The following is a 26,495-nucleotide window of genomic DNA, read 5'->3' on the forward strand; positions in this document are numbered from 1 at the left end:
TACAATGTGCAGCTCCCTGTCACACACACAGGTAGTCACTGAATGTGCTGGGCTGCTGGCAGTGGCACACACACTATGAATTAGCAAGGCTGTGCATGCAACAAAAGTGTCAGTTTGACACACAGAAAAAAAAAGTACAGGATGAGCTCTGAAAACAGCTGTTGAGGGGTGCTATAAAAGCAATAATAATCAGCCAGGAGCAAGCTAAGCAGCCAAGAACCTAACTAATTTGTCCCTAGGAGAACAAGTCTGCAGCAGCTGCCCCTAGTCTGTCTCTAGCAGGCACATGAGTGAGTGTAATGGCCGGCGAGCCTGCCTTATATAAGGGGGGGTGGGGCTCCAGGGCTTAGTGTAGCCTGAATGGCTACAATGTGCCTGCTCACTGTGATGCAGAGGGTCAAAGTTGACCCTCATAGTGCATTATGGGGCGAAACGAACTTCCACAAAAGTTCGCCTGGTCCAGTCGAACGCGAACCACCAAAGTTCGCCTGGAACCGTTCGCCGCCGAACCGTTCGGCCCATCTCTAGTCCACAGTGAGGAGAATTTCAGTTACTTTGTGTTCTTTCATGGGTATCACAAAAGACAGGGAGTGAGAGGTTATCTCCTCAACAAAGGCATAGATGACAATAAAAGATTTCCCCCCAGATTTAAGGGGGTCACTAAGCATTACCACATTTGGTATTGCAGAAAACAGGCGATTTTTCTGAACATCTTCTCAAACACCAATTCGCTAGACACATTACTGAGTAGTAAAATTACCAACTAATAAGGTAAATTATGACTTGTGTGGTAAATATCTTAATGTGAACCTCCAGACTAAAAATCTACTCAGCAGCACTGAAAAGGTTTGGCATTTCCTTAACAATTTCACAGCATCAGAACTTTGTTTTTCTCACCCAAGCCTCATTTTTAGGTGCACAGAAGAAAAAGTGCAGGCATTTTCCCCCTGATGGTGTGCAAAGCATGATGAGATATCTAATGTTGTTGTTCTCCTTCTGCTGTTTTGGCGCAAATGTATTTTTTTTAATTTTTAATTTGAGATTTGAAGCCTAGCGCGCGCAGCTGGGAGGGGTGAACAGGACACAGGACAGTTGGAACTGTGTCTCATACTCAGTCACCTCCTTTTAACCAAAAAGATGGCCTCCCCCATGAAAAAGATGGCTGCCCCCATGAAATCACAAACATTTGCCTGTTCTTTTAAAACAGGGTGGGTAAGCGATTATATTACCAATCTATTTGAATTAACATAACTAATGTAACTTAATGACAGTATGTCTGTTTAGGCTGAAGTTCCCCTTTAATACAGTGGGATGCGAAAGTTTGGGCAACATTGTTAATCGTCATGATTTTCCTGTATAAATTGTTGGTTGTTACGATAAAAAATGTCAGTTAAATACATCATATAGGAGACACGCACAGTGATATCTGAGAAGTGAAATGAAGTTTATTGCATTTACAGAAAGTGTGCAATAATTGTTTAAATAAAATTAGGCAGGTGCATACATTTGGGCACTGTTGTCATTTTATTGATTCCAAAACCTTTAGAACTAATTATTGGAACTCAAAATGTGCTTGGTAAGGTCATTGACCCCTGACCTACATACACAGGTGAATCAAGTTATAAGAAAGAGTATTTAACCTCCCTGGCGGTAAGCCCGTGCTGAGCACGGGCTATGCCGCCGGGAGGCACCGCTCAGGCCCCGCTGGTCCGATTTGCATAAATTTTTTTTTGCTGCACGCAGCTAGCACTTTGCTAGCTGCGTGCAGTGCCCACTACCCGCCGATCCGCCGCTATCCATCGCGCCGCAGCCGCCCCCCCGCAGACCCCGTGCGCTGCCTGGCCAATCAGTGCTAGGCAGCGCTGTGGGGTGGATCGGAGTCCCCCTTGATGTCACGACGTCGATGACGTCATCCCGCCCCGTCGCCATGGCGACGGGGGAAGCCCTCCAGGAGATCCCTCCAGGAGAAGCCCTCCAGGAGATCCCGTTCTTTGAACGGGATCTCCTGATCTACGATCGCCTGAGGCCATGATGATCCCTGTTGCCATGATGACGTGTACACAGTTGATCCTCCGGGCAGCAGAAGTGTCAGTCACGTCTTCAGCTTATCTTGGGTTTTAGCAACATCTGAGAGCCAGACAGGAGAAATACCGACTGACAGCTTGTACAATTAGCTAGCTGACTTGGGGGTTGATTCACTTTGTAGGACGAGATCCCCACACTTTGGCCCAATAGGCTGCTTGTTAAAAAAACAGAAAGCCTATTGGGCCAATCAAAGTGCAGGGATCTCATGCTACAAAGTCACTGGACCTGACAGGGTCCAAAGTGAGACAATTGGAGCAGCCGTTAGTTTTGAAAGGGGGGGGGGGGAGCGAGTAAGTTAGTAGTGCATGCTACAGCAGTAGCGTGCCTACTTTGAAAATTTTACGCTGCCACACAAAGCTGTGCTGCTTGAGCAGTGTAGCTTAGTGAATCAACCCCTACTGATCTGTCTGTGAGCCAGATGTAGCCATCAAAAGAGCTCCATCTGGATCGAGAGCCATGGGTTCCCTACCTCTGGTTTAGGGGAAGGTTACAGAAAGCTGTCTCAGAGATTTCAGCTGTCTGTTTCCACAGTTAGGAACATATTGAGGAAATGGAAGACCACAGGCTCAGTTCAAGTTAAGGCTCGAAGTGGCAGACCAAGAAAAATCTCGGAAAAACAGAAGCGACGAATGGAACAGTCAGAGTCAACCCACAGATCAGCACCAAAGACCTACAACATCATCTTGCTGCAGATGGAGTCAATGTGCATCATTCAACCATTCGGCACACTTTACACAAGGAGATGCTGTATGCAGAGGAAGCCTTTTCCCCGCCCACAGCACAAACAGAGCCGCTTGAGGTATGCTAAAGCACATTTAGACAAGCCAGCCTCATTTTGGAATAAGGTGCTGTGGACTGCTGAAACTAAAATTGAGTTATTTGGGCATAATAAGGGGCGTTATGCATGGAGGAAAAAAAACGCAGCATTTCAAGAAAAACTTCTGCTACCTACAGTAAAATATTGTGGTGGTCCCATCATGCTGTGGGGCAGTGTGGCTAGTGCAGGGACTGGCAATCTTGTCAAAGTTGAGGGATGCATGGATTCCATTCAATATCAGCAGATTCTGGAGACCAATGTCCAGGAATCAGTCACAAAGCTGAAGCTGCACCGGGGCTGGATCTTTCAATAAGACAACGACCCTAAACACTGCTCAAAATCCACTAAGGCATTCATGCAGAGGAACAAGTACAATGTTCTGGAATGGCTATCTCATTCCCCAGACCTAAATATAATTGAAAATCTGTGGTTTGAGTTAAAGAGAGCTGTCTATGCTCGGAAGCCATCACACCTGAATGAACTAGAGATACTTTGTAAAGAGTAATGGTTCAAAATACCTTCAACCAGAATCCAGACTCTCATTGGAACCTACAGGAAGCGTTTAGAGGCTGTAATTTCTGCAAAAGGAGGATCTACTAAATATTGATTTCATTTATTTTTTGTGGTGCCCAAATTTATGCACCTGCCTAATTTTGTTTAAACAATTATTGCAAACTTTCTGCAAATCCGATAAACGTCATTTCACTTCTCAAATATCACTGTGTGTGTCTCCTATATGATATATTTAACTGACATTTTTTATTGTAACAACCAAAGATTTATACAGGAAAATCATGACGATTAACAACGTTGCCCAAACTTTCGCATCCCACTGTAAATGTCAATTCACTAGGCTTAGAGCAATCGGTAAAGCAAATGGGATGTTTGGTACTTTAAGACCTGTCTGGACCTGCCAGTAACTAACAATCGGCATGTAATAGGATTAATAGACAAGGAAGACAGCCAATAGGAAGAGCCTCCTGGTCTTGCTACCCACCCCATTTGATCTGATGCATTCCCCACCGGGACATGAGAAAAAAAAAACTACGATTGCAGAGAAGGACACATTGAAAAAGGCTTTTATGTATCCCTTTAGAGGTGCAGATCTCTATACTGGAAGAGAGACCTCGGGTGGCATGCATGCACATCTAAAGGGATGCAGAGAAAGCCTTTTACTTCACAAAACTGACACAGGAACGGCTCATACAGAGAGAAGAATAACAGCTTGCTACCTAACCTACTCTACAGCTGGTGACACATTACCGAGCAGGGCTTAGTGAACTCAAGCCATGTAAATAACTAAACTATTACCCCATGTGATTAATTCTTAGTGAATTTGGGGGGAAAAAGTCTAAAATACCAAATACAGTATTTTACTAATCTAATTTTAGTGGATTGACTCGAGGTGGTAAAAAACCTCTGCTGTTTGTGACCCTGTTGACTTCCTGTCCTATTCAGAGGTGTCACCAAAGACAGGCGGTGAAAGGAAACCTCCCCATTGTTGACACAGTTATCTGCACTAAACTGAGAGTTTCTTTAAAAAGTACCTGAAGCGGATTAAAAAATTAGATACTTACCTAACCTTCTCCCAGAGCCTTTCCACATCCTCTTGGAGACCACCGTTGCAAGCCACAGACCACCGAAACATATCAGACAAGACACTTAAAACGGGTGGAGGCGCCCAATGCATAAAAGATAGGCTAATAAGCTATTAATCTTATAAACAGAGAGGGAATCTTACCTCTCTTGAAGAATTTGGACCAGTTTATTGAAAAAAGGTCTATTTATTCAAGCACATAAAGGGCTTCATTCACAAAGCTTGAATAAAAGATCTTTTTTCAATAAATCCAAATTCTTCAAGAAAGGTAAGATTCCCTCTCTGTTTATAAGATTCATAGCTTATTAGCCTATCTTTTATGCATGGGCGCCTCCACCCCTGTTTTAAGTGTCTTGTCATAACTCTTTTTAAAAGTGATAGTTTTTTAGTTGTCCTAAAGAACTTCTGGAGTGTGACCACCCAGTTCCTGTCAACAGACCAGGGAAACCGAGCGGGGATTTCCCGCCTGCTCTGACAGTGGCTGCAAGGATTTGCAACTCGCCTTTGTGAGTATATAACCTTAACAATTTGCTTTCCTGAATCTCACACGATTCTGCACCATTGGGCTCCTTTTGTCTTTTAGATGAACCTGAGGTTGTTATAATCACAGGAACCATCGACATAAGTTATATCAGACAAGAGCTTCTTGAATATGCTCTCGTGACCGCACTCCCCGCTGCGTATGAGTGTGACCATACTGCGCCTGCATGAGTGCAGCCGTGCCTGCACAGAAAGTCGAAGGTGCCTGTACACGATCGCCTCTAAGCTACTGCACTGGTGTGGCTGTACTTGTACAGGTTGCACTCATGCACGAAGGGGACTGCGGTAGCAGCTTTAACGAGGGTCCTGAGCAGCGGCGGTAATCTCCAGGAGGACGTGGGAAGCCTTTGGAAGATCTCTCTTCTTAGGTTTCTACATACCAACTTGCAACTTGCTAATGCATTTGTAAATAATTGCAATGATTAGATTCCCTTTTGTGCAAATAAGATGAATGAATGTAATAGTTTATAAGCATTATAGAAACAGAAAGAATAAATAATACCCAAAACATGAACAAAAAAAGAAGCTAGAAATTCACTCCGTAAATAATGATGGGAGATCATTTTTCTTAATAATCAGAACATAATGAAGGTGAATATTAATAGTAAAGGATTACGTGGCTGTTATGATTTACACTGCATACTTTTTTTGTGCCAGATTTCTAAATACTGTAGAAAGTGAAATCCGCACGATGTCGGTGGAATCAAGATTACATTACATTTTTACTTTTGTATTATGTATTTATGTATTTGATTACATTAATTGGGGGCTCTTTTTGTCCTTTTTTTCCCCCAATTGTTTTATATGCACTCCTCTTTGTGGGTGGGGTTATTTGAGCATGTGTTACCGGGTGTGGCTCTACTCTATATATGGGTCACCCCTCCTCACTTGCGCCTATGCTATGATTAAGGGCGTGTAACATGTCAGCATGTGGTGTTGGATCTTAGTCTGTTATGTGTATTGATTCAATAAAGCCATCTTGATTCTACCGACATCGTGCGGATTTCACTTTCTACAGTATTGAGTATATGAGGTCTTAGCAGCCCGTTTTCCTGCACTGCCGGTGGATGGAGGTTGTGAGCGGAGTTCCACCTACTTTGTGTCTTCTGCTGTTTTCTCTGCTCCCTCCACGGGATACATTGCACACATAGAGCTATCATCACCACTAGGCATGGCCCCACCGGAACAAAGAAACTTACGCAGCAATGTGACTTCATGCATCACAGCTAAGGACAATGCATCCACTAATATGCTGCCACCTACTACATCTTCCAAGAAAGCAGTGTCCTCCATACACGTTGTTCAGCGTAATCTGGACATGGTCCACAAAACAGCTGCAGCACAGGCAGCAGCACAAGCAGCAGCAACGATACAGTCCTCTGAAACACTGATATCTTCCACAGCTGCTGCCAGCATTGAAAATGTACCTGCTCTGTGCGTGTCTCCGGACCCCCCTCATGTGGATGGTGTCGGACGGGACTCTGCCTCCACCTTCTCTGCTGTTCTGCTGCCGGGTGGGGATCTCCTTGCTGGAGGGGTACACTGGTCCCCAGTGGCGGAGGAAGTTGTTGCTGACCGGACTCCTTTGATTTCCGGTGCGCCCTTGATGACGTCAGAGCTGGGCGCGCGATCTAAGCTTCCAGCTTCACGCAGGCTGTCCTTGGAGACTCTGCCTTTGGGAGGGAGCGTTCCGCTTGCTCCTCGCCGCATCTCAGGCAGGTTCTTGCCGCTGACTAGCCTGCCTCCTTCACCTTCCTCTGTCGAAACCCAGGATCTTCCCTTGGAGGTTTGACCGCACTGTGTGCAGTTAGTGCGGGGTCTTTTGGATAATCTGCATGATAATCTCCAGGACTCGCAGGCCACAATTGATCCACCCCATGGAATTGCCACAGTGGATTCAAAGGTCAGTGAACTGGGGATAGTGACTGGTTTATCTACTCTGTCTTCTGTTACACACCCAGTGATACATGTTCCCCATGCAGGAGGACATGTGCCTCATACCAGTAATGTAAATCTGGGTGTTTTGCACACTGATGGCCCAGTGGTGTGTGTGGCTGGGTCTGACATGCTTACACAGGGGCACAGCCCCATACTGAACTCTGGTTCCTCAGACGGTCACTTAATTGCACTTGGGGACCTGGACTATGATCCTGAACTATCCTCTCAATTTGCAGCAGTGTTTTCAAGACATTTGGGGGCCTCTCTTAATTCTAACTCAAAGGCAACACTCAAATCTGCTTTTATACAACTTGAGGACCTCATGCTGAAAGAGACTAAGGTCTGGTGGGACCTTACCAGTCTCAAGCAATATGTGGCGGATAATATCATTCCGCGTGGCTTGAGAATTAGGAAGGTTCCCACCACCATTTATTCAGATAACTTTGTTATAGAGTGGAATACTATTTTGAGTGATTGTTCAATAAAATTAATGAAATTGATCATTGTGTATGAGGAACAACGATTGGTCGACTTGCGATTGCAGGTCTCGGAGGTCAAAAGGACTCTTTCCAAGCTCGACACGTTGCAGCAATATGAGGACTTAAATAAAAAACTTTTGGACAACGTGTCGAGGCTGGAGTCTTTGATCACCGACACCAAACGAGTCAAGTATCTTCGGGATGTTAATGATTACAAGAAGGGTGTTGTTTATGAGTGAGGTCGGTGGGAGGCTACTTTTCGGTCACCAAGACCCGCCGCCCGTTGACTTAGAACTAATCCCTCCAAGAAAGTTACTTTCAGTTCACCTGAAACGTCTGACTCTCAGTCAGAATTATCGGATGCTTCTGAAGTTCATGTATATGGGGCGACTGGGGGTACAGATCCAGCTACACCTTCCAATAATCAGTTGTCAAAAAACCAGCAGCCCATCCCCTCTTTACCTGTTCATCACAAGAGGTTCAACAGATACAAAAAGAAAAAGGGTCGAGGCGGACGAGAAGAGGGGGTGTAAAACAAAGAAAACAGAATTCAGTGACTTCGGTATCTGATAATGTCAATCATACCGTTGTCAATCTGTCAGCTACCATTTTGTCATCTTCGGAGATTACATTACTCTCACGGGGGCTTTCCTTTGCCCCCACATCACATTTTGATGTTGTTTCTACACTTTTGGATGTCAATAAATTTGTCAGGTCCGTTCTCCTGAGAAATCATTTCATTGATGAGCAGACAGCGGACGGAGGGGCTGAGGACATTGCGGTTAATGAAGGTATGGCCCTGTCTGATATAAGAAACTTTGAGGACACTAAGTCTCTTTTGTCGTTAGAGCAACTGCTCTCAGAGACGGTCCCCTTGGTTTCTGAAGATGATTTCAGGCCTATTTCTGTCCGCAACCCAGCCTTTTATCCGACAGCTGCCCGCAGTCCCCCTGTCGATGCTTTCCAGGAGGTTATCGAGAGAGAGCTACTTGAATTAGCCTCTACTAACACCTCTAGCCTCCGCAGTAACCTCTCTTCCGCTGAAAAGCAAGCCCTCTCCTCCCTTAAAGAGAATGCACGTATCATTATTAGAAATGCTGATAAGGGGGGAGCAGTGGTCGTATTGGATACTGAGGTCTATCGTGTTGAGGCACTGAGGCAACTCCGAGATTTGGTCACTTATTCTCCTTTGAGATGTGACCCTACTTCGGAGTTCAGTAACTAGTTGCTTTCACTTCTGTCTTTGGGTGAAAGTTTGGGAGTGATCTCTAAGCGTTTAGCAGAGTATCTGGCCGTTTCTTCACCTGTCGTCCCGGTGTTTCATCATCTGCCCAAGATTCATAAACAGGCTTTTCCCCCAGAGGGCAGGCCAATTGTGGCCGGGATTGGCTCTCTGGGGGAGCGCCTGGGAAATTGGGTAGATGAACATCTACAGCCTTTAGTGCGACGCCTTCCCGGTTATATACGGGTGTAACGATTGGTGTCAGCCACACAGAGTATTTTCTGATTATTGGTGATCTGCAGTATCACCAATAATACAGATGCTATACCTGATTATATGGTGATCTGCAGAATCACCAATAATACTAGTATAGCCAGACACAGGACACCCAAAGTGATAAAGTGTTTGGTGTAACAGTAATCAGAGAGGTTATCTCCCGAGGTGCGGGAGATACAGACACTACTGCAGCCAAGGATTCCCTGAAGAGCAGGGAATCGGACTGCACTGCAGCCAGTGGACCCTGAGGGGCAGGTGGCCACTGACTGTGCTGAAGCTGACCTCCTTAAGAGGAGGAGATACAGACTGTACTGCAGCCAAGGATTCCCTGATGGATTGGGAATCAGACTGTACTGCAGCTAAGGATTCCCTGATGGACTGGGAATCAGACTGTACTGCAGCCAGTGGACTCCTATGGGGTAGAGACCACTGACTGAACTGCAAGATGGTCTTCATGAGGAGCAGGTAGCCCTTGCAGCTAATGGACACCTGGAGAGTTAGTGTCTCGAATAGTACAGTAAGGCTGATCACCCAAGGAACGAGTGACAGCCAGAAGGGTCAGACAGGCCAGGTCGGCAACACACGGGCAGATAAGGTACAGAGACAGAAGACTGATTCGGTATCCGGGTACAGGCAAGGTCGGCAACAGGTTAACAGATAGGCAAAGGTACTGAATTAGTAAGCAGGAGAGTGGTCAGAAAAGCCAGAGATCATAACGGGTAACAGAATCTCTCAATCCTAGTCTTAGGTGTGAGGTCCTTGGTCTCAACACCTGGGAACTAGTCTGGTATGAACAATAGCAATATAGCAATCTCCTAGTCTAAGGTGTGAGGTCCTTGGTCTCAACACCTGGGAACTAGTCTAGTAGATAACAGTAGCAATACAGCAATCTCCTAGTCTTAGGTGTGAGGTCCTTGGTCTCAACACCTGGGAACTAGTCTAGTACATACACAATACAATAATACTTTAGAGGCTATCAACAGAATCTGACTAAGTGTGAATTTCCAGCTCCGGCTGGTTGTAACACACTGTAATATCTGAGTGAGGTCTGAGTGCTCACATATAGCATTCGCAACGGCAGACAACTTGCAGCTGACAAGCAAGTCCTATATATACCTAGAGCGCTCCACAGCGCCGCCCCAGTCATTCAGCCAATCTGGAACCTAACTGGAGTCAGCTGATCAGCATGATCAGCTGACTCCCCTTCTGCCAGCATAAAGGTCCTGTCGCCTGGCGTAGCTCTCCATCTATGTGCATTAGAAGGACCAGGTGACCCGGCAGCATGTTGCTGCGTGGCAGAAGCCGCCGGCTTGGACGCGGAGATAGCCGCCATGCTGCATGTCCACGCGGCGGCATCTCCGCTATTCATTACAACGGGACACTAAACATGTGCTCAGAAGTTTACAACATTTTCAATGGCATGATAACTACAGCTGGATTGCCATTGATGTCAAATCATTATATTCCTGCATTCCCCATGCTTTCGCCTTGGACGCTCTTGATTATCATATGGCCAGATACTCTGCTTTCTCTGTGGACCTTCAATTCTTCGTCGAGTGTGCTGTCCAATATCTGCTTACCCACAATTATTTTCTTTTTGAATCTGATTTTTATTTACAGCGTTGTGGAGCTTCAATGGGAGCAAAATTCTCTCCCTCACTGGCCAACTTATATATGGGCTGGTGGGAGGAGCTCCACATGTTCAGTGATTCAAATATTTATTCGGGTCCCATTGTGTGGTATGGCAGGTATATAAATGACCTGTTGGTCGTCTGGGACGGCACGCGCGACGAGGCCCTGCAATTTGTGGAGTTTCTTAATGCTAACTCTTTGAACCTAGTGTTCACCTCCCAGTGGTCTCCCGTGGAGGTCAACTACCTTGATCTCACACTAAGGGGTGATTCCTTTTCAGCCTCTGTCGTCTCCGCCACGTACCGCAAACCCTGCAGTGGCAACTCCACCCTGAAGGCCAATAGTTGCCACCCGTCTCACGCCATCCGTGCGGTTCCGGTGGGTGAGCCGATTTGGGCACGTCGCAACTGCTCTGATGCTTCGGCTCTTGGAGTGGAGTTGGATGCTGTGGGTTCTCGTCTTGCGGAGCGTGGGTACCCAAGGTGGATGATAGAGAGGGGGAGGAGGCGGGCCTTGATGAAAACCAGGGAAGAACTATTAATCTCTGGCCCCCTCCGGACGCTACTACGGTCTAATATTGATACGACCTTTGTGACTACTTATAGTCAGGAATAAAAACAAATTATACAGATTGTGAGGGGATCCTTGCTTGTGTTACAGGCTGATGATACTCTCAACCGGATAATCAAACACGGGGTTAGATTTGCAAGCAGGAGGGCTCCTACACTTGGGAGCATTCTGTCACCCAGTTTATTCTCCCTTAGCGAACAACGGCCGTGCTGCCTGACCACCCAAGGTTCCTACAGATGCAATTTCCCAACTTGCAACTACTGTGTTGTTCATAAATCCACTCGTTCTGTTATCTCCTTTTTTAATGGCAAAACTTTTCCAGTAAAACAATATATTAATTGAGACACGAAATATGTGATTTACCTTATTTCGTGTTCTCTATGCCATATTCAATACGTGGGGTGTACCACCAGACACCTCAGACAACGCATAGCAGAACATTTTAGGCGCACTGTCTGGTTGACCTTGGAGGTGTCTAATGTAACGAGGCACTTTAGATCGGTCCAGTCAGGCGATATGTCCTCTTTTTCATTTCAGGGTATTGAGCGTGTCCTGAGGGCTACGAGAGGGGGGGATGTCTACAAACGACTCCTTACCCGGGAGGCGTATTGGATTTTCCAATTAGGGACGCACTCACCAGGAGGGCTTAACGCTAAATGGGACCTTAACTCAGTTACTTAAAGTGGTTGCCCTATTCATGTCTGTCTGTCGTTTTTTACATTATTGTATGTTTAGACTTTAGAATTTCATGAAGATCATGACACGCATTGCTGTATGTCACAGGAGCCCTCGTGGCTGACCGCACTTAGCCTTCTAAACGGTGCCAGCGCACAGATTGTGTGAACTCTGGTCACAGTCAATGCGCAGGAACCGTTAAGAATTAGCCGCAGACAACTCAGAAGGGAGCCTGTGAGACACGGGTAATTACAACGTCACCTACTGGTTCAGAGTAAACTGCCACCACCGCGGTTACTATGGGACCGTGGGGCCCACTAACTGACTGACTAATCCTGCGAATAAAACGGTTAAACACACGATATTCTGTCTAGCCAACAACAGACAAACAGTAGCGTATCTTCAGAGACCCGGGATCATTTCTGTGTGTGCTGATAAGCAGGGTAGCGAAACAGTGAATGACTTGGGGAAAGTCGTTTATTCACGCAATATAAATAATTAATATATACAGACAATTATGAAAATCAACAATTATTAAAACAGTAATAGCCAGTATGAAAAATAAAAGAAGGGAGAAAAATACTTAGTTCCTGGAAAGATGTCCTTATTGTGGGAAGAATCATAAAGTTCTTGGTTTCAAAGTCCAGAGTTCAGAGTTCAGACCAGGTGGATGCCAGCATATCCTCAAGCTGGCATCTGATGCGTGCAAGATGGTTCAGTGTGGAGGACACTGAGTTTGGGTCCTCAGCCATTCTTATGCCCCTGCTTCAGTAGGAGGGAGTGAGGGCGGGGAGCCATACACCCCCTTCAAAGATGAGATGAGCCCTCCCCTTGTACTGGGGCTAGAAATCATATCTACCCATATATGGGCTCTATCTCACAGAACCGTACAGGTCAGGGCAGATTTATTAACATTTTCAGGTCTGTCTCGATTTACCCAGCGCCCTGATACCAGACATGAGGGGTGGGACCCCTGTGGTATCATCAGGGCACTTTGAAACTGCCTAGCTGGCAGTCCTTACCTCCGAAGGTTCTGAAACTTCCTCAGAACCAGCACCGGGGCTCATGCTACACTTCCCCCATGTTTGGTGAAGCGGCCATCTCAGGAACCCCAGAAATATTACAGATCTGGGAAGTTATGGATTATGCCATGAGACTGAGGTTGTGTTCTAGCTGCTAACAGCTGACTTTCCTTTGATCTTTAGCAGAGAACAGAGTGTCAAGACCTCCCGTGGATTCGTAGCCTGCTTGGCTGCACCTAGGCATCCTTTGGTTAATTAACATCTCCATGAGATCAGCTAAGTGTCACCTGGTTCCCAGAGCCAAAAGGGAAATTGGGCCTTCCACAGGGAATATGTCCAAGCTAATTAACACCTTCCCCCCAGGCTGTCATTTCAGCTAAGACAGATTTCCCAGCTGTTCCTAAGCAGAGGGATACTGCACATCAGATCTTGGTTTTATTGATCTGAGGCGCAATCGATGCAGGAATCGAGTGCGATCGTTCTTTTCTTCACGGGCGGTTCCAGGACGCGCCTGCGTCCCCGCAATCGTCCGTGACAGCCCTCCCCCTTGTCCGTGGCTTAGCCACTCATCCGCAAGATGTGTGGCGGCGCCGCTAACCTGGCTAACGGGCCTCGAGTTGCCGGTACGGCGGGAAAACCTATTGGAGCCTGTGGCTCGGTTCCCCTGGACCGGTCGCGGTCTGCTACCCTCAGGGTTGACCCAACCTGGACCGTTCTGGACAGGGCGTTTGCGCCACTGCAGTCGGACGTGGTGTCTGCCGGGACTGCTGACAACGGGCAGTGGGTTGGTTAGGTCAACAGCCAGCCCACGCAGGGTTCCCCTGCTGAGTGGCTGTGGACCTAAGGGAACCCCGCGGGAATCCCTGGACCTTCCCAGCTCCTGACAGATGGCACATGCCCTGCAGTAGTGTGCTACATCCCTGTTCATCCGGGGCCAATAAAACTGTTTCCGAATACCGGCGAGTGTCTTGCGGACACCCGAGTGCCCTGTCAGAGGATTACCATGTGCGGATTTCAGCACATGTCCCCTGAACGCACTCGGGACCACAAGCCACTTGGTATCCGCGTGGGATCTACCTGTAGGGGGCTGTACAGACTCACTGTACAGTCTCCCACCTTCCCAGTACACCTTGAAAGCGGCCCCGTCTGCGAGGGGCTCAGCGGCTTGCTGCCTGAGCACCTCCAGGCTTGGGTCACTTTGTAGTGCGGCTGAGAATATGGCGCTGTCAGTTTCAGCCAACTGGCTCATGTCACACGAGGCCAGCGGCTGAAAGGTCTCATCCCTGCGGTCAGAGGAGGGGGAGGAGGCCGGAACCCCCTCCACCTGTTCTGAGCTCGGGTTCTGAGCAGTGCAGCTGCGCGGTACTGCTAGCACAGGTACACTGTCAGAATGGCACAGACGGGCATTACTCAAATCATCATTGCATGCAGTAATGACATTGACAGGTATAGACATTTTTTCATTACAGACAGGTTGTACAAGAAACTCAGGTACAGTTACAGCATCATCACAACAGACAGCCTGTACATCAAACTCAGGTGCCTTTGAAGCAGGCACTATTGAACCTGGTACCCTTGAACTGGGCACATTCAACCCACCTCCCCCTGGTGCTCCCCCAAGTGTATAAAGTACCTGGTGGTGGGTGGAGAGTCCGTCTCCTTCCGTGAGCGACAAGGCGGTCGTGGCAGGTTCATAGTAGGACACAAGCTTGCCCAAATCAGTCCCCAGCAACACAGGGACTGGGAGATCCTTCATAACCCCAACAACCCTTTCGTGGACCCCTCCCACTCCCCAATCCAGCTTCACTCTTGCGTGGGCTATGTGGAAAAGGGTGCCCTCTACTCCAGTAAGGGCAAGGGATCGGCTGGAGCTGATGCTCTCCTTTGGCACAAGATGTGAGTGAACTAACGTGATGTCAGCTCCGGTGTCTCGAAATCCGGTGACAACTTTGCCGTTCACTCTAACAAGTTGCTGCTGGTCGGTTCGGTCGCGGATTTCCTGTCCGCGTGCAAACAGGACAAAATCTGATGATCCAGGCTGTGGTTCGCTGGCGGGTTGCCTCTGCTGTGGGTGAGGTGCAGGTGATGCAGATGATCCAGGTGCTGGTGGTGTCTGTCTCCGCTCCGGACAGTCGAATTTCATGTGTCCGGGCTGGCGGCAGTAGTGACAGGTGACCTCTCCAGGCGCTGCAGGCCTGGGTGCAGCAGCTGCGCTGGGTGGCCTCTGTGGCAGGCGGCTCACAGGGGCAGGAGGGTCTGCCGAGGTATGGGGCTGACCTCCTCTCCAGCTGGATGGGACAGTTCTGCGGGTATCAGCCACCCGGGTAGTTGCAAAAGTCTCAGCAAGGTCTGCAGCGACAGTGGCTGAAGCCGGCCTGCGTTCTAACACAAACTGTCGTACATCAGCAGGGCAAATGTTCAGAAATTGTTCGAGGACTATCAAGTCCTCCAGGACATCATAAGACCCTTTGGTGAGGCCTAGTGTCCACTGGCGGAGTGTGGTGAGCAAGCTGCTGGCCACATCTCGGTACGAATCAGAAGACTTTTTCTGCCAGGCTCTGAACTTTTTCCGATAGGCTTCTGGCGTCAGCTGGTACCTAGTAATGATAGCGTCTTTTATAGCAGCATAATCATTATCCTTCTCCGCAGGCAATTCTGCGAAGGCGTCAAGCGCTTTGTAGCGCAGCAAAGGTGTCAGATGTCTGGCCCACTGGTCTTGGGACAGACGATACTGACGGCATGCTTTTTCAAAAGACCGCAAAAACAAGTCAATGTCTGTGTCTTTTTCAATATTAGCAAATTTAAATTTTGCACTTACGGGTGCTGCAGCTCCTTCAGCAGGGAGACTGGGCGGTGAACTCCGGCTGGCCTGTTGCACTTTTGCCATGTTTAGCTCATGCTGTCGTTGGCGTTCCCGCTCAGCGGCATCCCTCTCCGCGTGGCGTTCAGCAGCAGCAGCAGCAGCAGCTTGCCGCTCCCGTTCCTCCCGCATTTGGCGCTCTTCACGCATGTACTGCAGGTACTTGTCCAGGTCAGTGTCCATCAGCTTTTGTAACGCCTGCTGCATTAGCGGATCAGTACAAACGGACAGTCCAGTACTGGCCGGTTCCAGGCGAGTACTTTCAGAAACTCTGGGATTGGGGTCCACACTGACATTCTCCGGCGTAACTGTTGATGCAGGGCCCTCAGGATGCACAACCTCTGTACGGTCAGGAGTCTCAGTCTCTGGTTCCCCTCGATTGTCAGATGGGCTGGTATCCACTTCAGCGGACACTCCCGGCTCCCGCAGTTGCTGGGTATCCCATTGAAACAATTCCGTTACCAGGTCCTGTTGTTTCTTGCGGCCGACCTCAATGCCTCTCTCTTGGCAAAGATTTTGCAGGTCCGCCAGGCCCCTTTTCTTGTAGTTCCCGGACATTTCCATGCCAAATAAAATAAAACTTTTGGGGAGGGGTACTGGCTACACAGTCTCTCTGTATATATAAAAAATATATTGCCTTCCAGCTACACCAACGAATTAGTTCGTTTCTCGATAGCGCTAGCGCTATCGTAGATACTTTCAGCACAACACAGGTCCCAACCGCTGCCTAACACTGTCACAGGAGCCCTCGTGGCTGACCGCACTTAGCCTTCTAAACGGTGCCAGCGCACAGATCGTGCGAACTCTGGTCGCAGTCAATGCGCAGGAACCGTTAAGAATTAGCCGCAGACAACTCAGAAGGGAGCCTGTGAGACACGGGTAATTACAACGTCACCTACTGGTTCAGAGTAAACTGCCACCACCGCGGTTACTATGGGACCGTGGGGCCCACTAACTGACTGACTAATCCTGCGAATAAAACGGTTAAACACACGATATTCTGTCTAGCCAACAACAGACAAACAGTAGCGTATCTTCAGAGACCCGGGATCATTTCTGTGTGTGCTGATAAGCAGGGTAGCGAAACAGTGAATGACTTGGGGAAAGTCGTTTATTCACGCAATATAAATAATTAATATATACAGACAATTATGAAAATCAACAATTATTAAAACAGTAATAGCCAGTATGAAAAATAAAAGAAGGGAGAAAAATACTTAGTTCCTGGAAAGATGTCCTTATTGTGGGAAGAATCATAAAGTTCTTGGTTTCAAAGTCCAGAGTTCAGACCAGGTGGATGCCAGCATATCCTCAAGCTGGCATCTGATGCGTGCAAGATGGTTCAGTGTGGAGGACACTGAGTTTGGGTCCTCAGCCATTCTTATGCCCCTGCTTCAGTAGGAGGGAGTGAGGGCGGGGAGCCATACACCCCCTTCAAAGATGAGATGAGCCCTCCCCTTGTACTGGGGCTAGAAATCATATCTACCCATATATGGGCTCTATCTCACAGAACCGTACAGGTCAGGGCAGATTTATTAACATTTTCAGGTCTGTCTCGATTTACCCAGCGCCCTGATACCAGACATGAGGGGTGGGACCCCTGTGGTATCATCAGGGCACTTTGAAACTGCCTAGCTGGCAGTCCTTACCTCCGAAGGTTCTGAAACTTCCTCAGAACCAGCACCGGGGCTCATGCTACACTTCCCCCATGTTTGGTGAAGCGGCCATCTCAGGAACCCCAGAAATATTACAGATCTGGGAAGTTATGGATTATGCCATGAGACTGAGGTTGTGTTCTAGCTGCTAACAGCTGACTTTCCTTTGATCTTTAGCAGAGAACAGAGTGTCAAGACCTCCCGTGGATTCGTAGCCTGCTTGGCTGCACCTAGGCATCCTTTGGTTAATTAACATCTCCATGAGATCAGCTAAGTGTCACCTGGTTCCCAGAGCCAAAAGGGAAATTGGGCCTTCCACAGGGAATATGTCCAAGCTAATTAACACCTTCCCCCCAGGCTGTCATTTCAGCTAAGACAGATTTCCCAGCTGTTCCTAAGCAGAGGGATACTGCACATCAGATCTTGGTTTTATTGATCTGAGGCGCAATCGATGCAGGAATCGAGTGCGATCGTTCTTTTCTTCACGGGCGGTTCCAGGACGCGCCTGCGTCCCCGCAATCGTCCGTGACACTGTATAATGGTAAATTGTGTTCAATCATATGCAATTACATTTTTACTTTTGTATTATTTTTGTATTATGTTTTTATGTATTTCATTACATTAATTGGGGGCTCTTTTTGTCCTTTTTTCCCCCCAATTGTTTTATATGCACTCCTCTTTGTGGGTGGGGTTATTTGAGCATGTGTTACCGGGTGTGGCTCTACTCTATATATGGGTCACCCCTCCTCACTATGCTATGATTAAGGGCGTGTAACGCCCGAAATATGTCAGCATGTGGTGTTGGATTGTAGCCTGTTATGTGCATTGATTCAATAAAGCCATCTTGATTCCACCGACATCGTGCAGATTTCACTTTCTACAGTATTGGATCTGAGGTCTTAGCAGCCCGTTTTCCTGCACTGCCGGTGGATGGAGTTTGTGAGCGGGGTTCCACCTACTTTGAGATTTCTAAATAGCTGTATGCCTGAACGCCTCTTTTGGTATTTTCTGTATTTATGCACTTCTTATGCTTACACCGATCTAAAGAAAGTTGGTGATTTTTCCCCTATGCTATTGCATATTTCTTTGTACGGTGTACATAATTTCCAGGATCTCAGCAGAACGCATTAGTGCAAAATGTATGAAAAATATCTCGAGCTGTTCAGCTTTTCTCTTGTGGTTAAAACGTTATTTTTACCAATGGCAATCTCCCTAGCATTAAGGCACTCTCTTTTTCTAAAGTGGTGAAGCATGTAATAGGAAAGCAGAAAACAGAAAAGATCATTAAATAATAAATAATACATTTACCTGATAACCATCTTTACACCAAGTTGGTGGAATGGAGAGAGGTTTGCATTCTGCATCTGTGCATCTAGACAAAAATGAAAATAAGCTTTTTAGATTTTAAATGTCAGCATCATGGCTAATGGTAGTGTGCTGATGTGAAGAAGTTACTCAATTGCAAATATTGCTGTGTATGATCAGTAAAGCATGGCGGCATCCTACTAGGCAAAAAGGTGTAAATACTTTCGACACTTTGAGCGTAATATATACTAATGCATCTCCACAGATCTTCAAGCATCTCCAGTGGAGTCACTTCTAATGATATCAACAGGGGGTATCGGGTGTGATCCAGCACTCGGACAAGTTTGATTGGCCACCCTAATCTAGCTAGCATATCAGTCAGACCGGTTTCAGACTGCCGGCCTGCATTGCTGGTGCGATACAATCAGATGGTCACACTGCAACGCTAAAAAAAAGCCTTCTAGGATTTCCGCGTGAATAAGCAGTAATACCCTTTCTGGCCGTAAGCCAAACAGGAAGTGAGGCTCTCTAGCGCTCACTTCCTATAGCGGAAATATGAATTGTGCGGAAGTGTATTGAAAAAAAATGCTTTCACCCATGCGTTGGCAGTGTGGCGAAAACGTCACTTCTGTCACATGGGGTTGCACCGTCCCGGTATGAAAGGCCCCATAGGCTTTCATTGGTGTTGCGTTACCCTGCGGTAAAAACTGTAACGCAAGGTCCCAGTGTGAAAGGGGCCTAAAGGTTGCTGGGAGGTGTGCACATTAGTGATTGTATTCTTATACAGAATCCACAATGTGTTTTTTTTTTTTCATTTAAGATAAATCTAAGACAGTCTATTTTTAAAAGGATCACACAGTGGGTTCCTTCATGGTAGTTCAGTTGCACACCTTCTAATTTACCAACCTTGCAGTTACTGCTACTATGTTTTCATATGACCCAGGGGAGGGATGACATCTTTCACCACATAATAACAGGCACACTTTAAAAGTTCCAGCTCAGTGTATTCAATCACTTATAATATCCCCACTTGCAATGCTTGGGGATCTCTGGTAATACCTTAGAAAACCAAGCTCAGCATGTGAACATCATGTGTCAAGATATAGCTTTACTTCACCGGTGAGATAGTCTGCATATGCATGGTGCCAACAGTGTAAATTCAAAACACCCCCTGCAATGTCATTCTCAGCTGGTCAGGTGTCTAAAACAGCTTCTTGGTCAGTGCTTTTTGCTACAGAGAGCATGAAGAAAATAAATGCCCCACACATCTGGGTACTAACTAAACACAGCCTGGCAACTCAGCTCTAAAAATGTACTAGGGTCAAAGCTGCAGCAACCAGTAACGACAAGCTTGTGTAGCAGCAGCATACTGTAGTCTCAGCTGTGCCCCTTTGACTGGCAAACCTCTTGTACCTCCAAGTAAAACAATGCTTGCTGAACTCTTCCAAATTTTTTTTTTAATTTTATGTCTATGTAAGGCTAGGTTCAGCAAGGGGTTCAAACAGCGTCTAAAAAAAATTAATCAAGTACTATATCAACATTGCCATGCATTCAACATGTATAGTGCAGGGGAAACAAACATGTTTTCCAAGAAAATCACCAAGAAATGGCTAAATGGTGTCTGATGCAGCATCTGCGAAATGTAACACTAATCGAATGTAGAGCAGGAGCTTTCTGAACGCGGTCATAGAAATTGACTGTAAAGTTTGTACTGAAAGGGAACCTGAAGCAAATAAAATTATTTGAAATAAACACATGACATAGCTGCAAATGAATATTGCATACTAACCTCACCGTCAGTTCCTCTCAGAAGCTCTCCATTTTCCTCTTACAATGATCCCTTCCAGTTCTGACAATATATTGTCTGAACTGAAATATACAAGTTGCTGTCAGTTATATATCAGCAGCTGTCAGTTACAACTGAATGTACCAGGTAATGTCCATGTTTCCCTATGTCTCAAGTGGGAGATATTACAGTTTAACAGTGTGCTGACCAGGAAGTTGTTATGGAGTAACAGCCATTTTTAAAATGGAGGACGGAGAATTTCTATTGATCACAGCGGACCAATGGGACGCAGGAGAGGAGAAAGAGATTGGGGGTAGACTACACAGGAGGTAAGTATGACATGTGTATGGTATTTTTGACTTTTTATTTTCAGTTCAGGTTCTCTTTAATGTTCCCCTGATGAGAGACGTAAAAGGGAAATACTGGCATTTAAGCTTTATCTGTATGCCCAGTGGGTTTACTGACAAAAGACAATAAGGAAGGGCATTACAAAACTGCATTTTTTCCCACAATGCACAAAAATTATACTGCAGTCTTGCCTATTTCACTGCCCCCCCCCCCAACAATATTTGGGGCTTATCCCCAACAGAGAAATAGCGTTCAAATCAGAAGGTATGTTTTAACTTTTTATCCACTCTGCTTAAAATGAAGATTAACCACTTCCTCTCCCCTGGGAGGGGTAACTATGTCACATCCCTGCTTGGATTGCTCCGCTCCGCCTTCAGTCTCCCAGCGGCGATCGCCACTAGGAGACTGTTAGATGGTGAAACCGCCGTCTATAACCATAGTACAGTGCTGCGATCTAAAGTAGCGCTGTACTGGGGACAGCCGTGTGGCACTACATAGGAGAGCGTTCGGTTGTCATAGGCTGAAGCCTATGACAGCTGGTCGACCATGATAAGCTGGCTGGGGGAGGGAGGTTTTTTAAAAAAAGAAATAGTAAAATGTATTATAAAAAATAATAACATAAATATTTATAAAAAAATAAACACTGGGGGGGGGGGGGGGGGATCAGACTCCACCAACATAAAGCTCTGTTGGTGGGGAGAAAAGGGGGAGGGGGGAAATCACTTGTGTGCTGAGTTGTGCGGCCCTGCAGCGAGGCCTTAAAGCTGCAGTGGCCAATTTAACAAAAAATGGCCTGGTCTTTAGGGGGGTTTAACACTGCGGTCCTCAAGTGGTTAAATTAACCCCTCACCTCCAAAACTCGCTAATAGTTACCCCAACAAATTTTTGTAGAAAAAAAATAAATACAAATAATTACAATTAAAAAAAAATACATACATAAAAAGTTACGTTAGGGATTGCACTTTTTAATATGTATGTCAAGAGGGTATATTACTGTTACTTTATAAAATATGGGCTTGTAATTAGGGATGGACACAAAACTGAAAAAATGCAAAAACAAAATATTCGCCATACATTGTGCTAGGGAAACATTTTAAACGACAAATGGGCAAATAAAATGTTTGGGTTTTAATTACGGTAGCATGTATTATTTTAAAACTATAATGGCTGAAAACTGAGAAATAATGATTTTTTCCATTGATTTTTCTTATTTTTCCTGTTAAAACACATTTAGAGTAAAATAATTCTTAGCAAAAAGTACCCCCCAATGAAAGCCTAATTGGTGGCGACAAAAACAAGTTATAGATAATTTGTTGTGAGAAGTAGTAATAAAATTATAGGTGAATTAATGGAAGGAGTGAAAATTTTAAGGGGGAAAAACCCTTTGAGGTAAAGTGGTTAAAGTGGACCTGAACTCTTGCACAGGACAGGAAGAAACCATAGAGAAATGCACATTGTATGTATTTAGCAAGTTTAGCCTGTCTTATTTGCCCCTTTTGTGACTAATCACAAGTTGTAATTTGATCTCAGCGGAGTCAACTGGCTGCCACGGCAGAGCAGATTATTGGTAAACACAGGATGTTAACAATATGTCTCCTTCGATGAAAGCAGGAAGTAGACACACTGCAGATTAATAGCAAGATTTGTATCAGCTGTAACAAAGAAATGTTTGTCTTTACAGATTAGTATGCTGTTGCTTATCTTTAAGAGCAGAGAGGAAATCCTGAATTCGGGTCCGCTTTAATGTTTCGGCTGTTCACTTCCATTACAGTAAGCTCTGAATGTAATAAAGCATTATTGAACTTTCCCTCCTGCTGTTCCTCTACTCCAAGCTTATACAAAGATGATTTTCAAATATCTCTAATGTCCTACTAATTAAAGAAAGAAAGTCAGCAAAACAATGTATTTTAGCATAATATTTGCTGTCAATTATTTTAAGTACCAGCTCAGCAGTGTAAGCAAATTTACTTTTACCAGCTGAATGGCTCGCTTTTTATTTAAATTGATCATTGTTTTAAATTAAATCAGCTCATTTTCTTATTAAGAGTAATGTGATATGTAAAGATCCTTTGTCAGTGGAAAAGAAATGGTCTTTTGCAGACATCACCTTTGCATTCCTCTCTCATTCTTTATTCTAGATGGCTGACATTTCCCCAATGTTCCCTTAAATGTTTGCACACAAATAATTTATTCTCTGTCCCCTCACATTTCCATCAAAAGCAAGACATTACTTTATGTGTCACAAACAATTTTAGATATTTTATAAATAGGAGACACATTTAAGCATGGGTCAATTGTGGTCACAATTTTCTATAGCCTTCAAAAGACAGAAACGGATAAAATGAAGAAGGAAATGAATAACTGACAGATTAAAATCCATGACCAAGGAGTTATATAAAATTAAGGAATCATTTGATGTATTTGTTTATTAACAGACTCCCACAAAGCTATATTATCCAATTCTTGCTCTCAAACTAATATAGCCTTCCCGCTTGCTTTGCAGTAAAATCCAATCCAAGAAATACTGCCCTGCATGTAAAATGTCTTGTTGAAATATAAAAAATGATATGTATCTGCATTGGTGTTAGGGTCTTCTGGGTAGGATGAGATTGGGATTTAAAAGTAAAACCTGATATTCAACAAATGACTCCCCAATGTGCCCTAACAATAAGAGGATGTTTAACCTCCTTACGACCGCCTAATGAAATTTGGCAGTCGCAAGGTGGCAGCCACAGGATCACGCAACGCCAATTGGCGTGAACTGTGGGGGGCGTGTTTAGGTGGGGATCGCGCTTGCCGATGTGTGTGCATCCCTGCTTGAAAAAAAAATATACACATTTATTAAAAATAAAAGAACACAAATAAAAAAAATAAACATCCCAGCAGCGATCAGAACCTACCAACAGAAAGCTCTGTTGGTGGGCAGAAAAGGAGGGGATTCATATGTGTGCTAAGTTGTATGGCTCTGCAGCGAGCTCTTAAAGCTGCAGAGCCCTGAATTGCAAACAATAGGCTGGTAACTGGGGGGGGTGTAAGCCTATGGTCCTGAAGTGGTTAATAACACAAGCAGAATGTAAATCAGAAATGTTTCTTATAGCTATATTTTGCCGTAAATTGGCATGTGATGTTTAGCCTAGGCTATGATGTCATGCACCCTCCTTCCCAAGAGCAGTATTGGAGATCATGTGATGTTCTTGCTCAGCTCACAGAAAGCAAAAAATTAAAAAAAATAATAATTCCACGGTGATACACTCTGCCACTGGTAAAGAGGCTGGCGTCTCTAAATTTAACAATGTAACTTGTGTTAAGGTAAGATTTTACAATGGGCAAACATTAACTAAATCATTTCTAAATTAATATTATAAAAAGTAAGTTATTTTATTCAAGAATTTATATACAGTAACATTCCTCTGTAACCTGCCTCTTTCCGTAAGTTTAACTTCGCCACTCTCCTTGACAAAGTGTACCCCTTTCAGACCCCAACACAATTTTTAGCTTCTGTTTCCACCATGGACACTTTTATAGATTTAAAAGTTCAGAGTTCTGGTGCCTCAGCTATACGCAGATGCCATCACTCTATTATCCTCGAGCCATAACCTCTCACAAATAATTTGCAACATCGTATTCCAACACTGGTGTGTGCTAATACCTGCAATTTATAGCCCACCAGCAGATGTTTGGGAATCAGTTGTGGTAATTCTACCGATGTGGCAACAGAACTGGTCAGATTTCAAACACAGTTTTAGTTATGTATGTACAAATGGGAAGGGGAAATAACACATAAACATGTGATTAATTTAAAAGTCTGTTACTAGTGATCATGATTGCATGTTTATTTTTCTTTCTTTGCAGGAAGTTGCAAGTTGCATGAACCCCGGTGAAAATAAACTGATGGAATATAACGATTGTATTTATGCTCCTACTGCAATTTTTTTGTTTAAGATATCCCTTGGTTTTATTTTATATTTAAACATTTTACAAAGTAGATTCTATTAAATCCCAGAGTTATGAACAATTGACATTTTTCTATCTCCCCCCTGCCCTCAGAAGTTGTATTTTGCCAGGAAAACTTTTATGGTTGGATTTTGTTAATCAGTGAGGTTTACCATATTTCAGACAAGATATCGACAAGACAGAAGCTGTCACTTGCATGCCTGAAAATTAACTCTTCCAGGAAGCAAAATAAAAATAGAAAAACAGCTTGGCTATTAATATGTTTTGCACTATACATACACATGTTTATCTCACCATGTCACATGTCGCCTCGGGCACACTTTAAAATTAGTATGAAGAGGTTAGGATAGCAAACACTTAATGCTTGCCTACCATCTCCCCACTAGCCTACAGACACTGGGGAATACATCTGCCGAAATAGTGTCCAGTTTCATGAGCAAACTTGTAATCATTATTATTTGGTATTTGTATAGCGCTGATATTTTCCACAGTGCATTACAGAGCATTTAGGCATGTTGCTAAGGCCCGGTTCACATTAGCGGGCGCCGTCCGGAATCGCCGTGCCGGAGCCGGACCGCATGCGGGACGGACGGAACAGACGCACGGCATAGCAATGAAAGCCTATGCGTGCGTTCACATGCGTCCGTTTCGTCCGGACCGGATCCGGACCGGATCCGGACTCCGGCATAAGACCCAACATGCGCTATTTTTTGGTCCGGCTCCTCCGGCAGCCGTATCCGGGGCGGAGCCGGACTGCACCATCCGGCCAATACAAAGCAATGAGAACCGGAGAGCGCACAACACACTGGCTAAAAATCCGGATGTTCTACCCCACTTCCTATGCGGATTGTTGCGGCGATTTTGGATGGGGACACATGGGCAAGCATTTTGGAGTGGATCAGCAGTGACTTTAAACGAGCTGGAGATGTTGGCAGCATGTCGGAGGTGGAGGTGGAGGTGAGTGCTAAACAGCGGAGGGCCTGATTCCACAGGTCCCCCTTCTGCTGACCTCCCAGACCCCAACATTTTATTTGGTTTGTACTAACTTTTGCCAAACGGATCCGGATCGCATCCTGATGAACACCTGATGCAACCTGACCGGATCCGGATCGGATCCGGATCAGAACCGTACGGTTCCGATCCGGATCCGGTCCGGATCCGGTCAGGTCATCCGGTCCGTTTGGCAGAGAACCGCAAGTGTGAACCGGGCCTTACTGTTCCTCAGAGGGACTTACAATGTAATTCCTACCACAGTCATATTTCCATCCTTGTCTAGTGGCTATTTAAGGGAAAGCCAGTTAATTTACCTTTATATTTTTGGGATGAGGGAGGAAACCAAAGAGCCCAGAAGGAACCGACACTATGGCCTGGTGCACACCAGAGGAGTTTTTCTGAGCGTTTTGAGTCTTTGAAACCTCCTGCTAATGTTATCCTATGTGTCTGTGCACACTGGAGCAATGAGGTTTTGTAAAAAAAAAAAACCCATAGCATTACATTGGGAAGAGCTTTTGAAACCTCTAGCGTTTGGGCGCTAGAGGTTTCAAAAGCTCTTCCCAATGTAATGCTATGGAGTTTTTTTTTACAAAACCTCATTGCTCCAGTGTGCACAGACACATAGGATAACATTAGCAGCAGATTTAAAAACTCAAAACGCTCAGAAAAACTCCTCTGGTGTGCACCAGGCCAGACAGGGGGAGAATATACAAACTGCAGATAGTGCCTTGGCTGGGATTT

The 26,495-nt window shown here is 45.5% G+C and overlaps 1 protein-coding gene across 8 annotated transcripts in view; it reads right to left on the reverse strand.

Annotated features, from left to right (window-relative positions):
• The window catches only part of TBC1D32 (TBC1 domain family member 32), a 478,427-nt gene that overhangs the window by 71,982 nt on the left and 379,950 nt on the right, over positions 1-26,495 (reverse strand). For 7 of the 8 annotated variants that reach the window (XM_068231378.1, XM_068231377.1, XM_068231379.1 and 4 more), the window contains one exon: positions 18,677-18,740. In XM_068231378.1, the coding sequence (XP_068087479.1) occupies positions 18,677-18,740 (64 nt within the window). Of the gene's footprint in view, positions 1-18,676; positions 18,741-22,626; positions 22,679-26,495 lie in introns of those variants that run through there. The other variant, XM_068231383.1, reaches the window with a different exon arrangement.

The sequence above is a fragment of the Hyperolius riggenbachi genome, chromosome 4, assembly GCF_040937935.1.
Source record: "Hyperolius riggenbachi isolate aHypRig1 chromosome 4, aHypRig1.pri, whole genome shotgun sequence".
Taxonomy (NCBI): Eukaryota; Metazoa; Chordata; class Amphibia; order Anura; family Hyperoliidae; genus Hyperolius; species Hyperolius riggenbachi.